The 21794-nt window shown below is 39.3% G+C and overlaps 1 protein-coding gene across 5 annotated transcripts in view; it reads right to left on the bottom strand.

Annotated features, from left to right (window-relative positions):
- The window catches only part of LOC129769836 (alpha-tubulin N-acetyltransferase), a 66856-nt gene that overhangs the window by 18443 nt on the left and 26619 nt on the right, over positions 1-21794 (bottom strand). For 4 of the 5 annotated variants that reach the window (XM_055772323.1, XM_055772324.1, XM_055772325.1 and 1 more), the window contains exon 2: positions 3278-3758. In XM_055772323.1, the coding sequence (XP_055628298.1) occupies positions 3278-3384 (107 nt within the window). In that variant the 5' untranslated portion in view covers positions 3385-3758. Of the gene's footprint in view, positions 1-3277; positions 3759-3986; positions 4009-21794 lie in introns of those variants that run through there. The other variant, XM_055772328.1, reaches the window with a different exon arrangement.

Here is a 21794-nt window from a genome sequence, read left to right as displayed (position 1 = left end):
ACCTGTTTTTCTCCGTGACATGACAGTATCGTGGTATTCATAATAACACAGTTCATCAAAGTTGTCATGACGGACGAACTCTTCTGGATTCTACACACACGGTGACAGCCGTAATAAGGTTGTGTACAATTCACTTCGTTTTCACCGTGAAGTGACGTTCGTGATCAGGCACACCGTTTAACTCAAAAAGTTTTTTTTTTTTACTTATTTTATTTATTAACAGATGCTCACCAGCTTCGTTTGCAAGAGCAACCGGAAGTCATGGACGCACCAGGGGATGGACGAAGCTGTAAAAGCTATTAAGGCAGGGTTTCCCATGAATACAACTGCGTTGAATTTCAACATTCGAAGAACACCACTCATACGGAACCTCAAAAATTCCAATTTTCACCACAGCTAGGACCACTCCCGACAGTTTCCAGTTAGCAACAGGAACAAGGGCTAGTGCGACATCTGCTCGACCTAGAGATAAAATTCTATGGGAAGTCCATGACGGTAGTCAGAAAATTTTATTATTAACGTTATTAAAACGTAATCCGAATCTGTTATTCCGGATGCCGGAAACTATTTTAGGCATGAAAAAATGAGAAAAATCACAAGGCCCTTTTAGTTTCTTTTTGTTCAATCATTTTTAAGGCCTATTTGAAGACCTCCATAATCTGTTGAGTACATCAACTTGAATTTCAATATATAACTTTTCGGTTAGTGTTCATCTTTCTCACCCCAGGTACCCTCAAGTGGACACATTATTTTTGAAAGTTTTTGCCTCAAACATTTTTTTATTATTAAAATTAAGTCTATTAATATTTTAAGGACCGGGAAGAAATCTGTAAGACATACGCCTGGGACCGCATGTTTTGACCTGTGTGAAGTTGCTTGTTTTGCTTGCAAGTTTTTAAGAGGCTTTAGACTTTGCAGTTCATTCGCCTCTATGTGCGAAGTTAGCAGATGAAAGTTCAGCGGATAACAATTTTTGTCGCGTGCAAGTTTCTGTTCAAAGTCTTGCTGGATTTAATGAATAATGAATTAATTCAGTTGAAATAAATTCATTGTTTATCAAGTAACAACCTTCAACATCATGCTAATTAGATAGAGAGTTGAATCATTCATCTTTCCACATAATTCATTTTTTTTCTATATCGTGACAGAGAAAAGTTATAGACTGAAATGTGAGCATGGGTCAATATAGGAAAATATACAGGATTTTGAAAATCAAGAAAAGTTGTTCGAATAGAGTTATCGAAGTTATTTGATAGAGAAATATTTTACCTATCTTCCAGCCAAAATTTGATTAATCGGAAAAGGGTCTAAGAAAAGTTATAGGCCAAGTTTTATGGGAAGGAGTCAACAGCGAGTAATCGGTTTTCTACCTTACTTACCTTAGATTTAGAAAATGTTTATGTATAGTAATAAAAATATAATTAAGAATTCGGCTCCTTTAAACTTATGTAACTGAGCCTGTAAAAATAAACGAATTTAATAAAAAAAAAAAACCATTGAATTAGGAAATTGTTCATAGATAGTTATAAAAAATATAGTTAAGAATTCGGCTCCTCAAAACTTATGTAACTGAGCCTGCAAAAATATACGAATTAATAAAAAATATGGGAGAAATTAATTATTTTATTAAAAATTTAAAAAAGTTATTTGATAGGATCGAAAACACATTCTCGAGATAGTACTCATTCGATAAAGAATATTTCCATTTATCTTTAGCCAAATTTTCATTAGTCGGAAAAGGGTCTTAAAAATGTTATAGGTCAAAACCTGTACAACTTGTATGGGAGAAATAAATTAATTTAAAGAAAATTTAAAAAAGTTATTTGAAAGGACCCAAAACACATTTTCGAGATAGTACTCATTCGATAAAGAATATTTTTATTTATCTTTAGGCAAATTTTTATTGGTCCGAAAAGGGTATGAGAAAAGTTATTGGGCAAAACGTTCACGCGTTGTACGGGGGAAAGGGTCTGGCTAGGTAAGGAAGTAAAAAGTAAAAAGGAAGTAAAAATTTATATTGTATAGAAATTTCGATTATTTTTTGAATCTCTATTCATAGGATCTGAAAAACGTACCTTTAAATTTTTAGCACGCCATTCTCAATAGCTTCGAGATAAAACATTGAAAAAATACTGAAAGTGCATCTTACTATGATATATCGAGAAATATAATCAAAAAATAAATTCCTAAAAAAATGAAGTACTAAAACAAATTTCAGATTTTTTCAGTATTTAGAGATTCAGTACTAGTATAATTCGTATTTAAATGTGTTCCTACGCCTTTTATAGATATGTGTGATTTTTTTCAGATAATAATAAGATAATCCTCCGATATTGTTCTCTATAAGAGCTAAAGTGAAAAAATGAGTTTTTCTTTTTTCCCCCATTCTCAATAGGCTTTTAAATGAAAATTTTCATGTCCCAAATATATGTTTTCCTTAAATCTATCGATGTTCGTGTGTGATTATCCTTATATCCTTATACCCTCCATTTCTTCCTTTGTGAGTAATTGGTCCGCTTGCTATAAACAGGAGAATGAAATGTAAATTCACAACAGATGTACGAATAGATTTAAGAATTGAATGTGTGTGATTATCAACATTGTAATAATTTCCTTATACCCCATCCTTTTCCTGAAAAAATGTCACCCTTTTAATCTCGAGTCCACCACGAGTAATCGGTTTCCCACATTACTAACCATAGATTTAAGAAAATTGTTCATATATATAGTTTTAAAAATATATTTAAGATTTCGGCTCCTTTAAACTTCTGTAACTGAGCCTGTAAAAATAAACGAATTTATAAAAAAAAAATGAAAATTTGAGAAAATACTCAAAGTACATCTACTATGGTGTTATAGAAATCAAATGAAAGATAGTTGATAACGTGTATCGGGTTAATTGGATTTGCTATCTTTGAAAAAAAAAAAACAGAAAGAAATCGATTTCTCATTTCTTCTCGGCATTTTTATCCACTACATCTGCATACATTTCAGTCTATAACGAGGAATCTCGTGAGCGGAAAGTGTTAAGCCTATCGATCTGTGGTAAAAAAGATATGCCTTTTTTGTGAAATCCACGAATAAACGGTTTTTACTTGAAGTGTTCGACTTTTCCGCCCTTTTCCTACTATGTGGTAATTCTTTTGATGCACTATGTGGCAATCTGCAAAAACCAAACTTTCTGCAAAATTCGAGCATACGGAATTATAAATATTGTCCAATATTATTCGGAATTTTCATGTGTTAATTGCAAACGCATAAAATAGGATATACTCACAGCGCAGATCGTCGACATGGGGCTGAGAATCCGGTCGGCAAGAGCGAATTGTTTATCCGCACGATGCGCTGCCGAAACAGCGGATGACAGTTGAAGCGGAACTCCATTTTGATGTTTTTTTTCTGACTTTGCTGTAAAATAGCACACTCCCCCCACACACACTCACACTCTTCCGATGAAATTTAGAATAATCCAAAAACGAGATTCACTATCGAGGAGTTGCTATATTGCACAGATAAAATATTTTTTATCGGCCTAAAGTATATTCTTTCTCGTGATCCTTCCTCGTTGACCTTTTCACTCATAGACACATTTCACTTCTGGAATCGATGATGCTGATGTGCTCGGCTTACTTTGATGCTTAATATCCTTCAAACCGGGATGTGGAATGCCTTCGTGAGGTGGTTCTTATGGCTAACTACACTAACAAAAATACTATGGTTTGTATCACAATCCGAGTTTGGGGAGTCTTTCAGGTCTTCTGTAAAAGAGAAAGTGAGAAAAAGGTAATTATTACAATGATTCAGGGTATTGTTCCTCGGTGCTATGAAAGCAGAGCGTTCATTCGCCATCGAAAGGGCGACAAATCGATAATTATAATTAGATCCGAATTTCAACTTTTTTTTTCTCTTTTCGGTTACAGTGAAGCATGACTTGAATATGCTTTTAATTGGCCGGTCTATTTTATGCAGCCATAAAAAACACAAACAGAGAATCCGAGAGTGAAGCAATAATGTCGATCCGTTCCAGACTGTGATGTCATCCAATAACGGCTACTCTCGGCAACTAAACGACGGCCGGCGGAATTTGATCTATTTACACAATCTGCGCTCGGGCGAGGCTCGACGGAAAGTGCACGCTTAAAATTCAATTAGTCATCCAATTTGTTTTCGCTTTTACCCAGCTAGACTTCCTGGCAGCGTCGGCGTCGTACCTGTCTGTCTGTCAAGCCGAGGCTCATATCGTTCGGATTGGATCCAACATTCTGGCAGGTGGGCTAATTGAAACTATGCCGCTGGCTGTCGATTTTCCAGGTAATCAGAGAGAAACAAGTATAAATCAATGATCGGTCGTATCACACAACCTAATTGGTTGACTCAAAATCCGAGTTCAAATAACAAATGTTTGGGAATTTTGCCGCGCAGGGTGACATAATTCCTCAAACCTAAATCTGTTTTAATTATTCGGATCGATACCGGCGGGGCTGCTGCATAATTCCTTCTCGCACGGGATAGTAGCTGAAAGAACCCCGACCCAGAGTCAAGTTGAAGGAGCTTCAAGCCTTTGTTCAACAACCTCTCGGGTAGATCGTAAAATGGCTGGGTCCGCCGTAAATTGGTAGATGTAGTGCTCATGGGCGCATGTTATAACATCGCCTGAATTTACCAAGAAGGAGAGCAGGTGCGATATGGTAATTTTGCCTCGACACCGACACCACCCGCGAAAAGAACAGCTAGGATATGGTAAGCAATCATTAACCTGGTGTTCTAGAAAAGGAGCAGCGGTGTGGCCTCCTTCTAGTGGGAAACCGATGACAAAAGGAAATTAGAATAATCACGCACAGTTTGCCTCGGCGAAATGGTATTGAGAATACAGTATCGAACAGAATATTTGCAACAGATATTGAACAATTTTTATAGTACAGTACATGGAGAACTAAGGAATGAAAATACACGATTATTTAGAGTCCGGAATGAGATTGATTTTGAGCAAAATATACACTTCGTAGTTGATTGATCTGTGTCTGTTAAATTGCACTTGTGCTTGTGAGTAGCGGTCCATTTCCATTCTGCCAATTTCGGTTATTCGAACTTTAAATAGTTAGCAAACACGTCGACCACGTCGCCATAGGATAACATGTGATTATCATGAAATGGACATTTATCATCGGCATAACTGACCTTGGAATCGCATAACAACTCTTCCGCCCCGGCTTTACTCGACGCCACTGATCTAAACACCATCGGCCTAAAACCAGTAAAACAATCAATTGGAAGGATCAATCCAATATCGTTAAAAAATATTGAGGAAGAAACAGTCCAAGATTGATGCCTTTTCCGAATAATCAGATCCAACGCACAGGTCTCGAGGATACATCAAGACCTCAAGTTTTGTGAGCAGTATAACGTAATTAACCCTGCCAAAAACAGCCTTGAAATCTGTGTACACAGCATCCACAACTGATGGAAACCGTGTAGATCAGTCGGTTTACACATTCAACCATATCATTATCCATTCTAAATATCCCCAAGCATGGAAATACCCTAAAATAATACATTAGAAAAAGAAAAACAACCTAGATTCCATCGACAACTTACGAACCACACGTATTTCATGAGCGATATCGAAAAGTTTCAAAAAAAAATCTCTTATCAAATGTGCTCTTATTTGCATATCATCATAACATCTTTTCAGTGTGGTTATGTGGTGCGGATCATAGTACAAAAACTATGCTTAAAATTAATTATTTTGGTGTTGCTATCTTATGATCATTGCACATATAATCAGCGCTTTTTAAAGCTTAAGGCAAAACAAATCGCATTCAGTGTTCATTAAACGTGGTAAAGATGATGAATCTCCGAATTTGAAAATTGGCATCGACACAACACGTTACGTTTTGTCAATGGCAATAGTCTAGGATTCATAATTTAGAACGATTTCCAATGGGATAAATCTGTTCTGTCCCAAAAACCCTCAAATCTCATGTGTTACAACACGCGGCAGAGATTATATTTAGGTAACCTGAGAAGGGAAACCTGTAAAATTGATACATTTTATGTAATATATTATATTGACCCTTTTCGGTCGGAATTAATTTTCCTTGGAAGGGATTTTCTTATATTCCCACGCTAATAATATTTTGCTCATACCGAGTACCGTTACTTATTATTCGTAGAAACATCTTATACAATCGTGAAAAAGTTCGCTAGGCATTAAAAAAAGAAAAAATGTAAACTATTACATCGTTGAATAAAGTATGTATTTAGTATGATTTCTTGCTATGGTGGCTGAGAGCAGACAAACGACCGCAAAGAGTTAATATTCTAGTATTTATCGTATGTACTTTTAATCGAAATTCAATCACGTTGGCGGAGATTTTATAGTGGGAAACCTGAGAAGGTAACCGGTAGAACTCCTTTTTTTGCTTGCTAAATAAAAAAAGTAATTGTCCACTAAAGTCCACTTCGACAAGAAACGTTCCTTGGTGGAACAAAAGACTCGAGCGGCTTCGCAAAACAGTGCGGAAACTGTTCAACAGGTTACTTCGGATTGGTCTCAATACAGGAGCGACTTAACCGAATATAGCAGAGAACTAAGACGATCCAAACGAAAATCCTGGGTAAACTACTGCGAAAGCATTGAAAGTACCTCAATCGTTGCAAGACTCAGTATGCAAATCATCTTGCAAAAGACCACTCGAACGGGCTAGGTTCCCTCAAAAAGGTTCGTTCACAAAATCTCCCACAAAAGTATTGGACTTACTGATGAAGACTTACTTCCTGGGAATTACATCTGTTTGTTCTGGTACCAGTCCTAGCTATAAACGTGACATAGAATGCTCAAGAAGGTGTCTCACAGAACCTGAAAGTGCAAAGGAGGTCGCAAATATAGTTGATGGATTGGTTTTCACGAGAGCCAGAGTAGAAAACAGAGTAAGACCCTTTCGACCATACAAATCCGCAGGTCTTCTTGAATGGCGTTAACGTTCCCTGTGGAACTTTTGCCGTTTCAACGTAGGCATTAACTAGCGTCATTTATTAATACTTAGTTGAGATTTTTTAAGCCAAATAACACGCCTTGAATGTATTCCGAGGGGCAAGCTCTAGAATACGCGTGACCACAGTGCAAGTCGAAGGAAATTTCTCTGACGAGAAATCCCCCGGTCAGAACGGGAATCGAACTCGAACACCCGGCATGATAATGTGAGACGCTAACCACTCTGGAAAAAATTTGGGAAAAATGCGGAAAGTCTGGACTAGACAAAGGACGGTCTGGATATCTGGATAACTGAATATCTTGATTTGACAACATTTTCTCATAAAAAATAAACAAAATAATTAGATGTAAAATTATATAAATATTAATTTAATTGTAAATATGTTAATACAAATGCTGGAGTAGGCAATTCATTTTTTAAAAAAATATATATAAAAATCAAACACTAATGATACAACGTTAATGAAAAAAATGTAATCTCTTGGATTAAATGTATTCAAGTTCCAACAAATTTCAGAACGCAAATGCCAAATGCGCTTGCCAAATCTTTCATCTCATGCGAATTTATGCGCGCTCATCTATTTGTTGAGTTTTTGAAAAGCACAACAATGATACTTTCTACTAGATATCAAGTTGGATCACGTAACCCAACTTATACTGTATGGTGAATGTTTCAAACAAGAACTTGTGTTATTTAAGGGGGGGTCAATCTTTAGACCTCGTCGACCCCCTTTTTTTTTATCCCATTTATTTATTAGGCTCATTAGCATTTAGCTGTAACAGAGCCGGGTTTAATCGTGTACATGTACATATGTTTATGTTTCTATGAATTGTGAATTACACAGTAGTTAGTAGTAGCCATTTAGGCGTTAAGTTTTCTGTTCCATTACATTATGGTTGTCTGGAAATAACATTTAGAGGCAACCCTGTACAGGAGATAGTTGCTTTCCTTTTCGCATCGTTGTTTCGTAGAGTGTAAACAAGAGATCGCTATAAAAATTTAATTCCAACGAAGAGAAGAGAGATGACGTCATCCCCGTCGACGAAGAGCGAGGCAAACATGTTTTGAAACGAGCAGCTATCATTGTAGTTAGTTGGACCTAAGTATCCCAAATCCGCTGAGCTTCCCAGAGTTTTTGCCTAGCCGGTTTATGTTTTATATGTGTAGTTTTACGAGACAATGAATTGTAAATAAATTGTATATGTTGTGAAATGTTATATGAAGAACTTGAGCTGTGTAATATATTTATGGAGAAAAGTGCTATGTACTGAGTGTCATCTATATCTATGTTGGAAGAACCAAACGGTGTATGCAGCAGGAAATAGGAGAGTTGCCGTCCAAATTATTCAACCCAATTTATGATCCCCGACATTTGGTCCTTCGAACCGGATTGTGATATATTTGGAGTAATTCTCGATGTCGGCGAGCGCCATACCAGGAATGAAAAGGGTATTCATTGGATCGAATTAGCTGCTAACAAAACCATCTTCGTAAACAATTGCTATTTGTTCGGAGTATTGGCAATCATTGTTCATGCTGCAAGTGGATTTATGCTGACTGATTTTTCAAATTGAACGACGGACGATACACTGGACCAGCAAGGATTTTGCTTCGGCAGCTCGTGACGTCACGCAACATAACGTTTCCTACTGAAGGAGGTGGATTCTGTAGATGGATTACTGTTGGAAATAATCATTGAAGGACGAAGAGGAGGCGCATGCATACTTTTCCCAGGTTAGTGATAAGTATATGTCTACCGAAGCATCAGAAAATACACAAATTAAAACAAAATCATCCTCTTCGATTATTTGCCAACATCCCTGTATACCCTGGGTTTTGAGACTAAGAACATCAATTTCACTGGAACATATGCATGTTACATTGTTGCGGCCTATTACGTTTTATGCTTAGGATGATGCTGTAGGTTTCTCCAGGTGAGCTACCACAGTATATGCCCAGCCGAAGGTTATTATTGAATACTACATATATATATGTTTGTCCTCCACGCGACTCATATTCCCATACGAGTGATTCTGGAATTGTTTAAGCCGACGTTTTATTCTGAGCGAACATCGCAAGGTCAAATTGGAGCGAAATAAAATAGTTTGTCAGGTCAGTGAGGACAGTATATGTCCACCGAAGCAAGGAACGTTACCGAAATCTACACCATAATTTTTTTTACTGTTCCGGTTCACTGTGACAAGGATAATCATGCCTCCCACCGCAACCTCCTCCAAGAAGACACCATCCATTAAGATGTTAATTGCGAAGTTGAAGGACATCCAATCAACATTCGATGACATTTGGCGTTATGTACAGGAGTTCAAAGAGGATGCTACAGCTTCACAAGTGGAAGTGCGTCTGCAGAATATCGACGATTTATGGAAGGATTTCCGAAGTATTCTGATCGAAATTGTATCCCACGACGATTTCGAAGGAGATGATGACGCGTACGAAAAGGACAGACTGGAATTCAGTGATCGGTACTTCCAAGCTAAATCTTTCCTAATGGAAAAACTGAAGAAAAGGATGGAAAACGAACAACTAAATCAATCCAACAGAGGCGATACTACGATGATGGCTACTACTGAACATGTTCGTCTACCCCAGATTCAACTGCAGACCTTCAGCGGAGATATCGATGAGTGGTTGAGTTTCCGTGACCTTTTCACCTCACTTATCCATTGGAAGGAGGATTTACCGGAGGTGGAAAAGTTTCATTATTTGAAAGGATGTCTCCAAGGTGAACCGAAAACCCTGATTGATCCCTTACCAATAACAAAGGCCAACTATCAGGTAGCTTGGGAGTTATTGATGACTCGTTACAATGATAGCAAACAACTGAGAAAACGCCAGATACAGTCACTATTCAATTTGCCTGCGCTTTCGAGAGAGTCGTTGATTGATCTCCATAGTCTCCTGGAAGGATTCGAGAGAACTGTTTCCACTTTAGATCAGATAGTGAAGCCGAACGATTACAAGGATCTTCTCCTCATCCATATCTTAACCTCGCGTCTAGATCCGGTTACTCGCAGAGCCTGGGAGGAGTTTTCGTCAGCGTTGGAGCAGGATTCGTTGAAGGAACTAACAGATTTTCTCCAACGGCGAATACGAGTTCTGCAATCTCTGCCACCACTGACTGTAGACAGGAATGTAAATCAACAGTTGGGTCCACAAAAGTCAAAATCAGCGGTAGTTAGGACTAGCTTTGGTAGTTTTCAAGCAACTAAGGGTAGATGCATTGCATGTTCGTCAGACCACCTGTTATACCAATGTGATGTTTTCCAAGGCTTGTCTGTTGCTGATAGGGATTCGTTATTGCGAAAACACAATTTATGCAGAAACTGTTTTCGTCGGGGACACCAGGCGAAGGAGTGTTATTCCAATTTTTCTTGTCGGAACTGTAAGGAGCGTCACCATACGTTAGTATGTTTCAAAACAGAGCGGCCAGGTAGTCCAAAGGTTATACCGTCTTCCGTCGCATCAACGTCCAAGGATTCTCCAACTCCCATATCCAGCAAGTCCGCTACCAACCTCCAAGTGTCTGGTTCAGCTCAGCTGTGCACGTCTCAAGTCCTACTTGCAACCGCTGTTGTCATCGTTGAGGATGACTGTGGTAATCGTTTTCACGCTCGTGCTCTTCTAGATTCAGGATCGGAGAGTAATTTTATTACTGAACGGTTGAGTCAGCGTCTGAAGGTGTCTCGAGAGAAGGTGGATTTCTCCATCATTGGAATTGGACAGGCATCGACAAGGGTCCATCAAAGAATAACCGCTGTGGTACGCTCACGGGTAGCCAAATTTTCACGAAGTATGAAGTTTCTGGTACTATCGAAGGTGACAGCAAATTTACCAACTAGCACCATAAATACAAACTGTTGGAAAATCCCAGATGGAGTAGAACTAGCGGACCCTTCATTCTGCATATCTCAAGGAGTAGACCTGGTTCTTGGGATCGAGTTGTTCTTCGAGTTCTTCGAAACTGGGAGGAAGATTTCTCTTGGAGACCAATTGCCCTTCCTGAAGGATTCCGTTTTCGGATGGATTGTGTGTGGTGGCCAATCAACCATGGATCAATCAACGAAGATCAACTGTAACGTGTCCGCATCCGAGAGGTTAGAAGATTTGATTGCCAAATTTTGGTCATGTGAGGAAATTGACTTAGTCAACTGCTATTCTCCCGAGGAAACTCGATGTGAATCCCAATTTATACAATCCGTACATCGAGAAGCAAACGGTCGTTACACTTTAGCGTTACCAATTAAGGTAGAAGCCGTACATAAATTAGGCAAATCCAAGGATATCGCAATGCGGCGCCTGTTGGGAACGGAAAGGAGACTTGCAAAGGATACCGGTTTAAGAGAGCAATACGTGCATTTCATGGAGGAATACCTTCAACTCGGTCATATGCAAAACATAACCGGAATCGAATCTACTCACGATTCAACCGAACGATGCTACCTACCGCACCATCCAGTAGTAAAGGAAGCCAGTACTACTACCAAGGTTCGAGTGGTTTTCGACGCGTCCTGTAAAACATCCTCTGGAGTAGCTTTAAATGACGTGTTGTTGGTGGGGCCCGTTATTCAAGAGGATCTACGCTCGATAATTCTTCGTTGTAGGACCAAGCAATTTATGTTAGCTACTGATGTTGAAAAGATGTTCCGACAAATTCAAATTCGCCCAGAGGACCGGCACTACCAATCCATCCTTTGGCGCCCATCACCGAGTCATGAGATTAATACCTATCAACTGAACACAGTCACCTACGGTACCAAACCGGCCCCGTTCCTAGCAACTCGAACGCTCAAACAACTGGCTATGGATGAAGGGATCAATTTTCCGCTCGCAGCCAAGGTCGTGGAGGAAGATACGTACATGGACGACATCATAACTGGTACAAATTCCAAGGAAGAGGCGTTGCAGCTTCGAATCCAATTGAACGACATGTTAGACAGAGGAGGATTTAGACTTCGGAAATGGGCTTCAAATTGTCCGGAAATTCTAAACGGGATTCCTGAGGAGAATCTGGCAATACGGGACTCTATTGGAATCAATCTGAACCATGAGGCGATGGTGAAGACCTTAGGATTGAATTGGTTACCTAAAACCGATGAATTTATGGTATCGTTTAATATTTCTCCACTGGATAGAACCAAACCTATCACTAAACGACAAGTTTTATCAATCATCGCTATGTTGTTTGATCCATTAGGACTGATTGGAGCCGTCATAACAACAGCCAAGGTTTTCATGCAGCAAATATGGACGCTGCGCTGCAGTGATAATCAACGATTTGATTGGGATCAGTCACTTCCCGCAACGGTGGGTGAGAGCTGGCACAAATTTCATGATCAGCTTCCCTGTTTGAACCACATAAGGATAGAACGATGCGTTATTATTTCAGAAGCAGTTTCCGTTCAACTTCATTGTTTCTCAGATGCTTCAGAAAGAGCGTATGGGGGGTGCATATATGTCCGTAGCGAGAATTCGGAAGGGAAGATAAATGTGCGATTGCTGATGTCAAGGTCAAAGGTTGCTCCTCTAAAATGCCAGTCTATACCTCGATTGGAGCTGTGTGGAGCCCTATTAACCGCTCAATTATACGAGAAGGCCGTACAAGCAACTCGATTGAACGTGCCAACCTACTTTTGGACTGATTCAACGTGTGTGGTGCTCTGGATTCGAGCAGTTCCAACTACATGGACAACTTTTGTTGCCAACAGGGTAGCCAAGATTCAGAGAATTACAGAAGGGTGTGAATGGAGACATGTGTCAGGAAGTCAAAACCCGGCAGATATTATATCGAGAGGAATTTTCCCAAAGGACATTCAAGAGAACGAAATTTGGTGGTATGGTCCTCGTTGGTTATCAGTGTCATCAATTGAATGGCCTTTTTTGTCGGATAACACCCGGCGTGAAGAAGTGGATGAGGAACGTAGGAGTAAGGTCGTATCTATCCCTGCAACGAGTTCACCCATCATCGAATTCAACGAATGGTATTTCGAGAAATTTACTTCGTATTCAGATTTATTGCGATGTACGGTTATTTGGTTGCGCTTAATGGAATATTTAGCTAAATCGCATGATAAGCAAACAGGGTTCATTACGACGGCTGAGTTGAACCGAGCTGAACAAGTACTAGTACGATGCGTCCAGAAAGAAGTTTTTGATGAAGAATGGAAGGCGTTGCTCAAGGGAGATGTGGTTCCGCGAAGGTCACCTCTCCGGTGGTTCAATCCATATATCTCTAAGGATCAGCTATTAAGAGTTGGCGGACGGCTGAGTAATTCTTCGGAGTCGTATGATTATAAGCATCCTATGGTATTACCATCCCGGCATCGGTTTACGCGGATGTTATTCAAACATCACCATGAACGTCTACTTCACGCAGGGCCACAACTTCTGCTGGCTGCCGTTAGACTTCGTTTCTGGCCTCTAGGCGGACGGAGTGTTGCTAAACAGATTGTGCACCAGTGTATTAGATGCTTCCGATCCAAACCATCACTTGCTCAGCAGTTTATGGGTGATTTACCAACTCCACGAGTTACGATATCCAGACCATTTTCTAAAACAGGAATTGACTATTTTGGACCAGTTTATATCCGCCCCGGCCCCCGACGCACCGCGGTTAAGGCTTATGTTTCACTGTTTGTCTGTTTGTGCACCAAGGCTGTACATTTGGAGCTTGTGAGTGACTTATCAACGGATCGCTTTATACAAGCCTTACGCAGATTCATGGCGCGCAGAGGAAAATGCACCGATTTATATTCTGATAACGGCACGAATTTTGTCGGAGCTAGGAACAAACTCCAAGAGTTCATACGTTTACTGCAGAACAAACAACACAACGACAAGGTAGCTAAAATGACCGCAGATGAAGGTGTTCAGTGGCACTTCAATCCACCAAGCGCTCCGCACTTTGGAGGACTTTGGGAGGCAGCAGTTCGATCAGCAAAATATCATTTATTGAGGGTAATTGGAGAAAACCCCGTTTCTATAGAAGACATGACAACTTTGCTAGCCCAGGTGGAAGCTTGTCTGAATTCCAGACCTATTACTCCCCTTTCAAACGACCCATCCGATTTGCAGCCACTAACTCCTGCGCATTTTCTGATCGGCTCGTCATTACAAGAATTGCCAGAACCAAATTTGCTAGAGATTCGAACCAATCGGCTGCGTCAATGGCAGCTCATTCAACAAAATTTGCAGAATTTTTGGAAAAGATGGCAGAGAGAGTATTTGTGCCAACTTCAAGGACGCTCAAAACGCTGGAAACCACCGATACCTGTTCAAGTTGGCAAACTTGTCATAATAAAGGATGATAATATGCCTCCAATGCGTTGGAAGATGGGAAGGATCGAAGAGGTACATCCGGGAAAGGATGGGATAGTGCGAGTTGTGACCTTGAAAACGGCAGCAGGTTCGTTACGTAGGCCGGTCGAAAAAGTTTGTTTTTTTCCAGAATCAACAGGAAGAATTGATTAGGAACAACCCAATTTAGGAACCATAACCAGTTACCAATCCGTCCCATTCCCGTTCCCATATGGTCGAAGAGGATATTCTATTTTTCAGAAATCGCCGCTATTTCTGGGTGGGTGAGAATGTCTGGAAATAACATTTAGAGGCAACCCTGTACAGGAGATAGTTGCTTTCCTTTTCGCATCGTTGTTTCGTAGAGTGTAAACAAGAGATCGCTATAAAAATTTAATTCCAACGAAGAGAAGAGAGATGACGTCATCCCCGTCGACGAAGAGCGAGGCAAACATGTTTTGAAACGAGCAGCTATCATTGTAGTTAGTTGGACCTAAGTATCCCAAATCCGCTGAGCTTCCCAGAGTTTTTGCCTAGCCGGTTTATGTTTTATATGTGTAGTTTTACGAGACAATGAATTGTAAATAAATTGTATATGTTGTGAAATGTTATATGAAGAACTTGAGCTGTGTAATATATTTATGGAGAAAAGTGCTATGTACTGAGTGTCATCTATATCTATGTTGGAAGAACCAAACGGTGTATGCAGCAGGAAATAGGAGAGTTGCCGTCCAAATTATTCAACCCAATTTATGATCCCCGACAATGGTAAATTACACAGTAGTAGCCATTTAGGCGTAAGGGTATTTTTTCTGTTCATCCATTGTTCAACAGACCGGACAGCGGAGACAGTTGATATTTATCATTGTTGAGTTATTTATAGAACAGCAGCCCGATGTTTCTTGCAGAGCAGAGCAGTTGTATGGATGTATCGATCTTTGTTCCACCGTGGATCGATTTCCATCGCTGATGATGGTTGCGTGGACGTAGTTATTCTATAACAACACAAAGATGGTCAATTGAGGGCCCTGAGTTTGAACTCACGATCGATCGCTTGGTAAGCGAACGCGTAACCAAGTGGCTACGAAGACCCCCTAGCTCGTCGACCCCCTATGCTGTGGGGAATTGACTAACGGAATTTTCCCCTTAAATCGGCACTTATTTTCTGGACATTCCAATACTTGAGAGGTAGCCCTAGCTGCGTCATTTTACTAGTGGTGTTGGAATAATATAAGAGGTACACAGTAACCAAAATCATGGTCGATAGTGAGCCTTTTTCCTGCCAGGCCCAAAATATCAGGAACAAACACTCATTGAAATTTAATACATGCGACTTATACAACAGATCCTAACTTCTGACCTTATACTCTTGTTTTGATTCGAGAAAAATATTTGTTTTGATATAGAATAGAAATATTCAAGAATAGATTATTTGCTGAGTAAATTTCTGTCAGCCCAGTCCAATCACCGACTAAATATCACTTTCAAATTATTCTGCTTTTTGATGAGATGAGTTTTGCGGGACGCCGAAAAACGAAAGTCGAAACATCGGATTAGCCGGTAGATTGCCACTTTTACCCAGTTTCCCCACTGTGTCGTCTTCTTCCAAGTTCAATATCGTCGAGATTCTCCGTTCGATCCGAAGCAAAGCAATGAATAGATACAGCGCGTACAGATGCGCGGGTCATTGACCCACATTCCGTTACCGGTGCCCCAAACGGTGATGTGATGGGAAATTTTACCGAATTTCTCATATTTTGATTGTTTTTATTTCAAAAGCAATTTCGCCAATTTCATTTCCTTATCGATCGGGGTTGGCTGACAACGAATCGAATCACAAATGCCGGGAAAGTGAAATTCGTCCGCATTCATCCGTGGCGCTTTGGCTCGTTTCATAATCGGAACAGTGCATTATCGGAGAAATACAACCGAATGCTTCCGTCGAATTTTCACCATTTAACTCTGGTCGTGTTTGTTGCAGTTTTTTTTTTGTTTCCGAAACTGTTTTGACGACACGCCCCACTGTGGAAGAAAATCGAACCCAAACCGGGGTATGCATTGCGCCTGTCGAAAAGTGGCATCATTTCTGTTTTGACAGTACCTACTTTGTGTGGCCTATTTTTTCAGAGGGGCTAGCGATACACTCCCCAACATCGTAACTGATCATCCCCGTCGCTTCAAGGTTGTTGTGGTCTGGTCAACAGCAACAACAGAAGAGCAAGAGCCAAGTCAAGGCAACCGAGTCGAAGGTGAAGCAGGAGGAGAAGCAACAGGAGTCATTGTAACCTGATCTGGCTGCTATTGACCAAAGACGGATTGTGGTGCCACAAGGCCACAGCATGGTTGAATCTCTGTTCGTATGTGTTATCGAACAGTGTGTGTGACTCAATTGTATCGGCGAGTGAGATGAGACCGCCAAACAATTGGCTCAATTAGCTTCCACTCAGCGCACAACGCGCCACGTGGTTGCGCCAATGGCACGCGACTCACGAGTCGCTTCGTCGGAAGAAATTCGCTAGCTAATGTGGAGAGTGAACTGTAAATTGGACCAAATCATCTCAAGGCATGCGTGCATAATTTGGCCCCAGGAAAGACTTCCAAAGCACACGTACGCACGTGGTAAGCAAAAATAAAACAACCGTTTGAACGATTAGCTAATTAGGCTCACTTTTTTGCGCAATTTGCGTTCCTCATATGCATCCACCAAGATCGTGATGGCCTGGTTTTTTCTAAATTTTTCCATCCAATCTTTAACTGAGAGTTAAATAAGCATGCACCAACGTGCGCGTGTGTACGTGTGTATTGTATGTGGTCGCGTGGAGAACAGCTATTCCAAAAAGGAGGGAAAATGTTTCGCGGTTTTGCAGAAGCTCCCGTTGCGGTGGATACAGTGGGATTGTTTTGTATCGTCTAGTTCGCTTCATCTCCGCTACCTCCTTCTCTATTAAATGGTTTTTGTGAGGTCGTTGTTGTTGTTAAATGTTAATTCACTTTCCGAGACGAAATTGAAACGGACGGCAACAGGCACGCAACCTCGTTCCATCTGCATTCAGCGGATTTCTCTCATTGCTCGGTACAATCGGTGACTGCGCGAATTAATCGGTTGGAAAGTTTTAACTGAATTATTGATCATTTGAAATGTCGTGCAAAACTCATTCCACAATGGGTTTTGTTTTCGTTCCAACCGGTGAGCAGGAGAGTTTCATTGATAAAGCGGATCCCCTGGCCGAATGGCTAATGGCGTCGGTGTAGATTGATTGGAACAAAAAGGCCTTATCTTTTCAATACAAAAATCAAATCATCTAAAATCATGCGGAAATGAATAACAAAGTTACTGCCAGGAAAATACAGGAAACCTTCACGCCGCCAGTTTCTGGTCGAACTATTCGCCGGAGAATAGCAGGTTTATGATTTGAAGTCACAAACAAACAGAACTCCTCGAAGCCTTCGAGAGAGCTTGGAAAATTCGAAAAACTTGGAGGAAAGTTGTTCAAAGTGCATATAAAATGTACTGAAAGTAAATGGAGGACACATCGATTACTGTACGACATAAGAATGGATTGGAAGAACATTCTAGATGAAAGTTATAGGAGTGGGCTTAATAAAAGATTTAAAATGATACGAAGATGTTAGTCACTATGAAGATGTTAGATGTTAGTCACTATGAAGTATTCGAAGAAGTTGATGAAAAATATAACGAGCAATCTGCAGTAACTGAAACTATGTATTAAGTTTTATTTTAATTAAAAAAATGGGTTGACATAAAAAAATATTATATAAGCGCAAGGTTGACGTAGGGTTACTGTTGTCTTAGTAGTCATTTGTTTGTGCTGATTGAATTATTGATTGAATGAGCGTTGTGTTCGTACCCGCGTTTGTAGTCCGTTTTAGGAAAACACATTTCGGGGTATAAAAATGCATGCGGATACAAAAGTATACCCGGCTTACATGATGTTTTGAACTATAAAGATAAAAGCTTCCAATCTGAAAGTTCCTTCGCCTTTAGTATCTGTAATGACGATTTTCCCATACTCTTCGGTTTTGTAGTCGGTGTTGGGGAAACACATTCATTCCGATATGCATATATGCATTGGGAACAGAAGTGCCACTGGCTTGCATGTACAGGTCGGACTCGATTATATACAGTGTGGAAAAAAATATTTTTTTTCATATTTCAAATATGGTTTATTTCAAGAAGAAATGTAACCTTTCAACGTTAAGGTGAAGTTTAAGTGGCTATTACTTGTACAGTGGGATAAAGTAAATGCCTGAATTTTCACCAGGAATTGCTTATATCGATATTGCAGCTAAATTAAGAAAGATAGAAGTTGGGCGTCAAATAACAAATTGTAGAGCGTTTAAAGAACTTCAATTTAATTGAAAGAAACAATCTAGTTTAATATAAATTTTTAGGATAAAATTAATAATAACACATTCAAAATTATTAACTTTTAAGTTTTTCACTTCCAAAATGTTATTAAAATTCACTAATTTAGTTGTTACACTACTATATCCTGTACTAAATTTTCTCATCTTTCAAATGAAAGCATCAGAGTCGCCTTCTGTAGCGTACTTTTTAATTTAGAGCCAGTTTGAGGCAACAGTGTCTGAAACAAAAAAAATTCTATAACTCTGTCATTGTTGAAATTCGAACATATGCGTAGGAGGATTTTTTTCATCAAATATGATCGTCTATCACTTCCTGAGAGAATCTGGATAAATTTATTTTTTTCATGTGAGAAAAGTGTTTTCTGACTTTAAGGGGATGAATCAAATATCAAATTCCTCTTTTAATTTCAAAAAAAGAAAAATACATTCAAAAAAAATTTCTTGACTCGATTATATACAGTGGAAAGAAATAAAAAACTGTATATAATCGAGTCCGCGCTGCAATTTCTTCTTGGTTTCGAAGTCTGTGTTGGGGAAACCGTATTCTGTTGTTACTGTAGTTGTTGTCCTTTTGGTCGTTACCATCTGAGGAGCACTAATTGGTACAATCATAACGTTGGACCTCAAGCATTTGGATAATGTTTGACATTTCACAATCATTTAATTCTTTACCTCAAGAAAAATGATTTTATTGAAATTCATTGAAATAGAAGTGTAGAAATATTTCCAATCAATTGATTCAAACATCTTTGTGATTTGTTAAGAATTGCTCAAGTTATAAGCAGTCGAAATCTATAATTTTTTCCAACATATTTGATATTTAGATTTTATTCTACTTTAGATTTTTCATAACGCTTATTCCAATTAACAAAATAGATTTAAGACAGATACGTTACCATTATAGAAAATAATTAAACCTATCCTTTTCCGCAATAAACTATTAATCCTTTCCAGTCCCCTCTTTGACGTAATGTGATCCCCAAATTATATAGGTAAATTGTAAAAATAATTGACGAACGGTATTTTGTTTCTGCGTCCGGTTTGCTGATAGTGGATCTAAATGACCAAAATAATGGAAAGCCCATACTATTTGGGAATTGGACGAAAGGATTTGACCAGTGGAAGTCGATTATTGTATTCCGATGCCATTTTGGAAGCGAAGATGGGGACTTCCAATTCATTGAAAGTGATTGTGTAAAATTAAACCAAACGACAGCTACCCGAAAGACAATCACCCGAATGTAACATCTACTGGAATGAACGTTAACCCGAATGCAACATTTACCCGAATGTATTTTTTTTTATCCCATTTGTTTATTTTAGGCTCATTAGCATTTTAGCTGTAACAGAGCCGAATTTTGATCGTGTAGAACAGCAGCCCGATGTTTCTTGCAGAGCAGAGCAGATGTATGGATGAATCGATCTTCATTCGATCGTGGATCGATCTTCATCGCTGATGAATGTTGCGTGGACGTAGTTATTGAAATATGAAAGATATATCTCAAAGCAAAAATTAACCGGGCAAACGTAATGCACCAGGCAATCGTACGCCGTCCGACGTTCACTAATGCTAGGTCGGACCTAACTAAAGAATCGTCTCCTATGTTTCAAACTAACCGTCCAGTCGGTGGAACACAGGATTGCTTGCGAGAGGCCGCCGCTTCCGACGGCGGGTCGGCGGCCGACTCGGATTGTGTCACCTTATCCTCGTTGAATGAGGACTTCGCCCATATTACATTAACCTAAATTTCATCACGAAATAATAAATTCATGATAAACAATGCGCTGTGGTGGCGTAAATGCGCAGGTCCATTTTTTTTCTTATCAATTCTTTTCACATTTTCATGGCATCTATGCTTTATATTTTTTATGTTCAAATTACCTGCTTTTTTTCGAAATATTCCAAAACCCGGGCTTATTTCTGAATTATTTCTTAGTCTTGAAGAGCAATATGCAAAGGAGAAAACACGACATCTTAGGGGGAATGGAATTCGGGTGAATGGAACACAACCCTAATAGACCGGAAAAGGTGGAGTGGAGTTAGAAAAAGGAAGTGTTTGAGTGAAATGGTGGTAGCATAGAACTCATGTACAAACGGAAACAGGAACCGGAAACGAAAACGTTACCGGAAACGGAAACGGGAACGGAAACGGAAACAGAAATGGAAACAAAAAGGGCGTTATATTAGAAAAAAGTAGAAAAGTAGAAAAAAAAAATAAAATTATAACCATATTATTTTAATGTTTATACTGTACATACTTTTTATTCATTTATAGTGCGAATGGTTTGTATGGCAGCTTTTTGCAAAACCCATATAATATGACTTTGGCATGTGTTATTGTTGTCAATTCATCTTCAAATTAAATAAAATATTGCTAGATCACGTAAAAGTTGTCTACAAACTAAATTTGATCTTCATTTAATAATTTATCCGCAAGTTGGGCTCCTCAAGAAACTTAGAAAAGCCGCTTTGGGCGACGAACGTGTTAACACGTTGAGCCCCGCTTTTTTCTTGCTGTGCTTTCCATTCAGTCCGCATCAAGAGCGTTTGCACAATATCAGTTTCGGTCCCAGCTCCCAAAGATACTGATTGTATAAATAGAAAATAGTCAGGAATTCGACTAGAAAGAAAGAAAGTCACATTTTGTAAAATACTCGAAAACAAACCGTACATATTTGTATTTTCTTATTTTTTAACTGTCGGTCGCAGTCAGTCAGCGTTCTCTCACCAAAAAGCTCAACGTCGACCCCTAAGGACAGACGCTGGGCTCAACGTGTTAAATAAGTCATATTTGAAACACAAAAAAGAAATTCTTCCACTATATACAGTGTCCAAGTCCGCCCTGTATTACAAATAAAGACAGCTCAAATCGGACAATCGGTTCTTAAGTGATGCGTGGACAAAAATCAGGGCAAATTATTGTATCTCGCAAAGCTTTGAAATTCTGAAAAAATCACTGGTGAGAAAAACACACGTACGACCACGTATAAAAAAACTTAAAATATTGTTTTTTCAAATTTCTAAATACAAAAAAAAAGTTTTTGTACTCAAAAATTTCTGAAAAAAACCTAAAGATAAATGGTATCAAAATAAAA

This window comes from Toxorhynchites rutilus, chromosome 2 (assembly GCF_029784135.1).
Source record: "Toxorhynchites rutilus septentrionalis strain SRP chromosome 2, ASM2978413v1, whole genome shotgun sequence".
Lineage (NCBI taxonomy): Eukaryota > Metazoa > Arthropoda > Insecta > Diptera > Culicidae > Toxorhynchites > Toxorhynchites rutilus.
Note: the sequence above shows the minus strand (reverse complement) of the source record. Positions and strands in the feature narration are given on the sequence as shown.